General features: G+C 40.0%; 1 protein-coding gene across 6 annotated transcripts in view; it reads left to right on the top strand.

Moving 5' to 3' along the window:
- The window catches only part of LOC116845305, an 86,835-nt gene extending 79,805 nt beyond the window's left edge, over window positions 1–7,030 (top strand). For all 6 annotated transcript variants that reach the window (XM_032817823.1, XM_032817819.1, XM_032817822.1 and 3 more), the window contains 4 exons: window positions 347–575; window positions 669–1,047; window positions 1,201–2,329; window positions 3,573–7,030. In XM_032817823.1, the coding sequence (XP_032673714.1) occupies window positions 347–575; window positions 669–1,047; window positions 1,201–2,329; window positions 3,573–3,779 (1,944 nt within the window). In that variant the 3' untranslated portion in view covers window positions 3,780–7,030. The remainder of the gene's footprint in view (window positions 1–346; window positions 576–668; window positions 1,048–1,200; window positions 2,330–3,572) is intronic.
- Window positions 7,031–7,252: the final 222 nt, after the last annotated feature.

The following is a 7,252-nucleotide window of genomic DNA, read 5'->3' as shown; positions in this document are numbered from 1 at the left end:
TATATATATATATATATATATATATATATATATATACCGTATATATATATATATACCGTATATACCAAAAGAAATAACCGTATATATATTATAATTATATTTGATAATTACTACATTTAATTATAGTAATAATAATTATTATTTGGAGAAAAATGTATTTTTTTCGAAAGATTATTTTGGGATTTTCATTATGACCAATTATTTTATTACCGATTTCTTCAAAGGAGTCTTGTTTTTCCGGAACAATGTATGGTGTACCGCTGATTCGGCTTGAGAATCAGAAGGACGCATTTGACCGCGCATTCATCGCACAACGAACATTACATAGAATCGCGTTTACTCATAGATCGTAGAAGTATTCCCGAGCTCGACCAAGGAACTGACGCCTGGCACAAGGTTATGCGCGTACTGGAGCGAACAGTACAGGTGCTTGTACCCGGGGACCGCCGTAGAGCCGATAGAACCTAACACGGACCATGACGACAAGTATGTCAGCGTAGAATTCGATGACGGTGACAGCGGTAGAATCGACCTGAGCAATATACGACTGTTGCCTGCCGGCTATCCCGTCATAGGCACGTATCTCCCAACGCGCGTTTACGTCGTCACTCCAATTGGAGTTCTGATACACGACGATAAATCATTATTATCGCTCTTGTTATTTGCAGAATATGATCCGAATCCCCTCCTCACGTTAGGCAAACGACGACGTCAGAGATCGTCTTCGGGTGAGAAACTACGATCGACTTCCAGTGATCAGGTCGGACCGTCGTTATTTGGCGACGTGGCTTTTCCCGAGTCTTATTATCCTTCTCTAAAGCCGCAAGAAGCGCAGAAATCGAACGAGCTCGAGGAGGAGGCGTTGGACGCGTACCGCGAGAGGAAACGCACAAAAAAGAGAAAGAGGAAGCTCAAGAGATTGGAAGAAGGAAAGAAGAAGCATAGGAAACACAGGTCTTCTGAGGAGCATCGCAAGCACAGGCATAGGAAACACCGAAAGCATAAGCACAAACATCACGGCAGCCACAGCGAGGCCAGCTACGTCAGGTTTGTATGATTTTTTATATGTCCATTGGGCAAAATGTTATTAACAGTGCGCCGACAGACTGCCGTTAAGAATCGTAACACAAGTTACTTTTAAGAAGCAACTTGCCCAGTTTGCACGTACTACAAATCGCAATCTTGACTTTCTGTTTGCAGCGGAGAGAGTAGTTCGGCCGAACAAAAGAGCGAGGAGGAACTTGCCAAGGACTTGATGAGTGCTAATACCGGACACTACATCAGCCAGGGAACGTCACCCAAGGAGACACACGCGATTGTCTTGCCCCAGGTGATAAGTCTCGAAAATCTTCTGCCAACGGAGATGACGTTTGTCAGACGGTCGTCCCACAGTATAGAGATCGAAGAGCCATCGAACGAAACTGTCGAAGAGCCGATAAACGAAGAGCCAGAAGAACAATTGCAGAACATAGAGCCTGAGGAACAGTTCTTGGGGCAAATGAACACCGAACAATTATCCTCGGAGCAATCGAGTACCGAACAACGATCGTCCTCGGGGCAATCGAGTATCGAACGTTCGTCCTCGGGGGAAATAAGTACAGAACAATCGTCCTCGACGGAAAAGAGCACGGAACAATCGTTCTTAGAGGAAAAGAGCACGGAGCAATCGACGTCGGAGGGAGACTCCGAAAAACAGTCTCTCCAAGAGATGGAGTCTGAAGAACAATCTTCGGTCCATGAGATAGACGAACAGTCCGATGGACAGTCAGTCCACGAGGACGAAAAGCAACCGGCTCAACAGACTCAACAACCTCTGCAACCTCTGCAACCGCCTCAACAACCAGAAGAACAGTCGTCCCGGAAGGCGGAGCTTGAAGAACAGTCGGCGGACGTAGAGTCCGAAGAACCGGCGTCTACCGTGGAATCCTCGGAATCGTGGGAACCCTCTTACGTGAAAAGGAAGAAGCAGAGGCGAGTGAAGAGGCAAACGTACAAGGGCAAGCTGCGCGAGAAATCCGTGGAAAGCCGCAGTAAAATGGCGCCCTTCTTGCCCGAGAAGCAACTGTGGAACTGGGCGGACGGGCCTTACAGACGAGTCGGGGCGAGGGGCAGAATCAAGAAGCAATTTCATCGTGGGATAGAGCGCAGCGACGAGACGATAGAAATCGGCGACAGCGCGGTCTTCTTATCGACCAGCAGCGCGGACAGACCTTACATCGGACAGATCATGTCCATGTGGGAGACCTCGAACACTAACATGATCGTCAAAGTCAAATGGTACTATCACCCCGAGGAGAGGAAAGGCTCACCGGAAAATCTCAAATATCCGGTAATTTCTCTTGCTTAAATGACACTTAACGACAAAAGAAAGTAAGGACAAACGAGCTCTTAATCTTTGCTCTTTATGTGTGCTCTTTACTCTTTATTTTTACGTATGAACTTAAAGGAAGACATACGTTTCAACAGAAGAATCGAACATGTTATTGATATTTTTTTAAAGATGTTAGAATTTTCGATCTATTATATTTCTATTCTATTATTATTTTTTTTTATTAGTGTATCTCTTTAGTTGCTTTTTTAATTGAGTTAAAACTGCTTATAATTATTTTAACTCAATCTGAATATAATTATAATGAGATTCGAATCATATTTAAAAATTGATTACTTATTAATTACAAAATTTTGACTTCAATTGTTATTCTCTTAAAAACAAAATTGCTTAAATAAGTCTTATTTTTAGCTTGTTCAAACGTATATCCTTCTTTGAGTATAAATAAATGATGCATATAAGTCAATCGAAGTCAATCTAATTTCTTTTGCTAATCAATTACAGTTTTGAAATTTTTATGTAATTAATCTGTCGCTGAATCGTTCAAAATTAAAATGGACCTTTGATCTGTTCTTGAATCTGTTCTTAAAGAATAAAACTATCCTATCTTTATCTATTGAATCATACAGTTTAAAAGCGAAAAAGGAATTTCACTCGTTGCGTTGTATTATATGAAAATAAAGGTCTAGTTACTCGGGAAATTGTAAATAAACATCGGGTAAAAATTAGCTAAGGATTATCTAGCTTCAGTTAGCAAAGAAACCTGTTACTGCGGATTTAAGTCTCAGCTAAAACGGGTTTGAGTCTTGGCTAAATGATTTTTTTAGTTTCATGTCACCGACATGAAACACTACGAGCCGCCACCATCGTTAATGAAAAATCGAAGTTATAGCATGATTGAACGATTTGTCAGATAGGATTTTTTATTTTCAATTATTACGACTCAACGGCAAATCGAGAGATCTTTTATTTTCAACCAGAATATGACTCATTATAAAGACGAACATATGACCTTTCTCTCAACAAATTGACCTGTAAACGTGATTAAATATCACAATAATAATTTACTATACGTTAAATAGTTTTGCAGAGATTTAACATTAATCTCTACGGGTTTATCGTCCATTAATTTAGCCAGAATTGAGCGAAATTCACCCTAAACTTTTAGAGAAAGATGCACATCGCCCATTCCTAAGCTTATATTTGAATAAACATAAGTGATTATTGTTATTGTTTCATACAGGGTGGTCTGTTCGAGTCAAATCACTTGGACGAGAACGACGTACAGACAATCTCTCACAAGTGCGAGGTACTATCGCTCGATGAGTATATCAAGAGGCTAGGTAAGGAGCCGGATCAAACCGTCTACGAGAATAAGGATGTCTACTATCTGGCCGGCTCCTATGATCCCACGACATGCCTGACGAGTCCGAAGCCCGGAGTTGTCTGAGAAAAGCTTAAGCTGACGATTAAGTTAACCGGAGTTACTTAATGCGCGGTCAGCCAACAATTCTGCGAAATCTCTCGACATGACAACCGCCATTGTGACGGCGGGCACAATTTTTCAACGTCTTCCGGAGGAAGATGAGTCTCGGAAGCTTCTGCTTTAGAGGCGTAGGCGACATGTCGCGCTTGCATTTTGAGAAAAAAACTTACGACGAGAGCGTGCAACGATGAAGAACCGTTTTCTCACGCGTTTCATGTGTCTTTATTGCGAAATGATTGCTACTGAGAAATCGGACGTCCACAAGGCACAAGCATTACTTTATTCGCGAGATATCTGCTGACGCGCTCGAGTTTAAGGACAACTTGCTTATCGCCGTCGCGCGTTACGTTATTGATATAATTACTCACCGTGCACAGTTTCGAGATGCCCTAATTTTCACTGATTGACATTAATATAATTTCATTTCTCTTATACCTTTTGTACGTATGATGTGACTGTATGGAGGGCCTCTCCTTTCCACTGTGCTACGTGAAAAGTAACTAAATATTCGAGAGGATATAAGTATGAAAGGTTATATATAAATTATATATATTATACTTTTTAAGACACGAATAATATATGTATGTATGTATATATACATACATGTACATATATATAACAGCAATACATACATATACATGTATATACATACATACGTATATAAATAAATAAATAAATATATATATATATATCGCTAAATGCACGCGACAAATTCGACAGCGACATAGATTGATAAACTTCGTAGCCTGCAACTTTCGACCTCGACAACAGGCAATACTTGTGCCTTGTTTAAAAAATTCTCCCCCGTAAAAACGTAGTCCGATTGCCGTTCCAATTTTCAAATTATAATTATACTTACAACTTGCACGTAAGAGAGAAAGTGAGAAAGAGAGAGAGAGATAAAGAGAAAGATAGACAGCAAAAAAGGGGGAGAAGAAGAGAGAGCAAGAGAGGAAAAAAGAGAAAATGCTATGGATCGATGCAATAATCACACTAAGTGGCATTAAACGAGGAAGTGATCGCGATAAGAATTAATTTGCTGTATATATATATATTGTAAATACAGAATGTCAATAGAGAGCGTGTATCTAATATTCGATTACACGAACACACATGTACACGTATACACACACACGCGCGCGCATCTCATTAAACGAATCGCATCGCAAAAGTGATGAGATTCCAGTTTATACAATTTAAGTTTTAAGTCGTAAGTTAATGGCCTGATTGTAATAATATTTCGATGTTCGTAACAACAGACGAGCGCGAGAGCAAGAGAGAAAGAGAGAGAACGGGCGAGCGAGCGAAAAAGAGAAAAAGTATACTATTTTCATGTTCGGATAATCCATTTTTTAACTATTATTAATGCGAGGTGCGTGCATACGCAGTCGATAAAACGATATCGATAGTTTTATTAGAACGAGACGAAGACGACACTCGGGTCACTGATGCGGACGCAAATTCACACGAAATCTGAGGATTTCGCTCGATTCGTCGTGTAGTCGAAGACGGGAACGACGGGTAGTCACGTTTTACCGTGCGCTAATCGATATCTCGACGCGTTTATGTAACAGATATTTGCATACTTCGCGACGCGGCCAGACGCCTCTGACCTGGAATATCGCGGATGTAACGAGCGACGAACAACTAATTCCATTAACGCTCGTGAGAAAATCAATTATTTAAATAACAAGCCCGGATAAAAATGTTTGAGCGAAACGCGAAGAGAGCGGCCGAAGTGAGCGTATTAAAACGTCCAACTAATCGGCAAGCCGCAGCTTTTTCTCGACGTTGCTTAACGAGGTGCCGAAGTGTCGCAGAAAGAAAAATTTGTCGGCTTGTCGATAACATCAGCGACGACGAGCGATATCCGCGATCTCGGCGTAGACTCGACCGACACGGTGTCGATTCGTCGAAATTAGAGCTTAATGTACAATTTGACGCAAGGCTCGGGCCTAAGAATACAGGTCGCGGTATGTGTGTGTGTGCGTGTATGTGTGAGAAAGAGAATGAGAGAATGTACTTAGATTTTAAGATCTTTACGCTTCCTCGTATTGTTTTGCTTGTTTCGTTGCGTTCGTTTACACGAACGAAGTTGAATTCGTTATCTTGAACATATTAATTCGTTATCTTGAACACATCAATTCGTTATCTTGAACACATCAATTCGTTATCTTGAACACATCAATTCGTTATCTTGAATACATTAATTCGTTATCTTCAACATTAATTCGTTAACTCGGGCATTAATTCGTTAACTCGAGCATTAATTTTTTCCGACACCGCGAAGATTCTGATACGTGCTAGGACGGTAATGTCAATATAGCGTGATGCAAGGTGCTGCATTAATTAATTATAAATGATTTCTACACTGAGAGAAGAGAAAGTAATCACACACTGAAAGAGTTACAGTTAGAAGATTTTTAGTGTGTGTTACTGCAGTGTGTTCGCGAGAATAACTTTACACCCATATTGCTACGAAAAGATATCAATTTCCGAAGACACACCTAACTTTGAACATTCTTGCTGTTTTGGTCTTTAAATACGGATATTCATGCTTTGAACATAGAATATACTTTCGAATATACGTTAATATGTATTTGAATATATATTCAATACATATATATATATATATATATTTTTTTTTTTTTTATGTTAAAAGTTTAAATATTTATATTTAAAAAATATTAACATTCATATTTAACGAAAATGACTATAATTTCCGTGAAATTAATCTTTTTTTTCTCTCAGTATAGAAATGAGTCTGCTTTTTCATTGGAGAACCACCGTGCGATCAATGGCGAGAACGCGATACTTTAATTTTAATAAACTTCACAACGCAATATAGTTGCAATCATCGACCTATAGTATGGACTGTGCTATCCCTTACTTTGTTTGTATATGAAACAGGGTCCAGAGAGTAAGTGGGATAGCAAGTGGCCGCAACTACTTCTATCTGATGAATCTGATTGGCACTGACTCGAAAAGATAGATATTGGCCGCGAATTCGTGCTGTCCCACACTGAGACTTACTTTCGATTTGCGTTGCGCAGTCCATTCTATAGGTCGATAGTTGCAATAGGAAAATTCATGCTCTGAAAATTGCTGAAAGACAAAGGCCCTTTCTGTCGCTTATTTATCGATAGAAATGTGTCTAAAAATGACTTATTGTCGATCAGGAGACTCATGAGTCACTTTTAGAGGCACTTGCATCAGCAAAAAAGCGTCCCGAATAAGAATCAAATTGTTTTGTATGCGTTGCATCTCATTGAAACGAAATGTAGCAAGCCTCGTGCCACTGATCGCCATTCGTGACGACGCGAGTCCAACTTCCGTCTCATTATGTCGTCTTATTATGTGTTAAGCCGCGCGCCGATTAGCTTTAACACGTTCGCCACCAGCCACGGTTTATTTCGAGAACTCTCATATTTTTTTCT

This window comes from Odontomachus brunneus, unplaced genomic scaffold, assembly GCF_010583005.1.
Source record: "Odontomachus brunneus isolate Ranch 3 - 2012 unplaced genomic scaffold, Obru_v1 Obru_scaffold_051, whole genome shotgun sequence".
NCBI classification, from domain to species: domain Eukaryota; kingdom Metazoa; phylum Arthropoda; class Insecta; order Hymenoptera; family Formicidae; genus Odontomachus; species Odontomachus brunneus.
The sequence above is the reverse complement of the archived record's forward strand: the minus strand, read 5'-3'. Positions and strand labels throughout refer to the sequence as shown.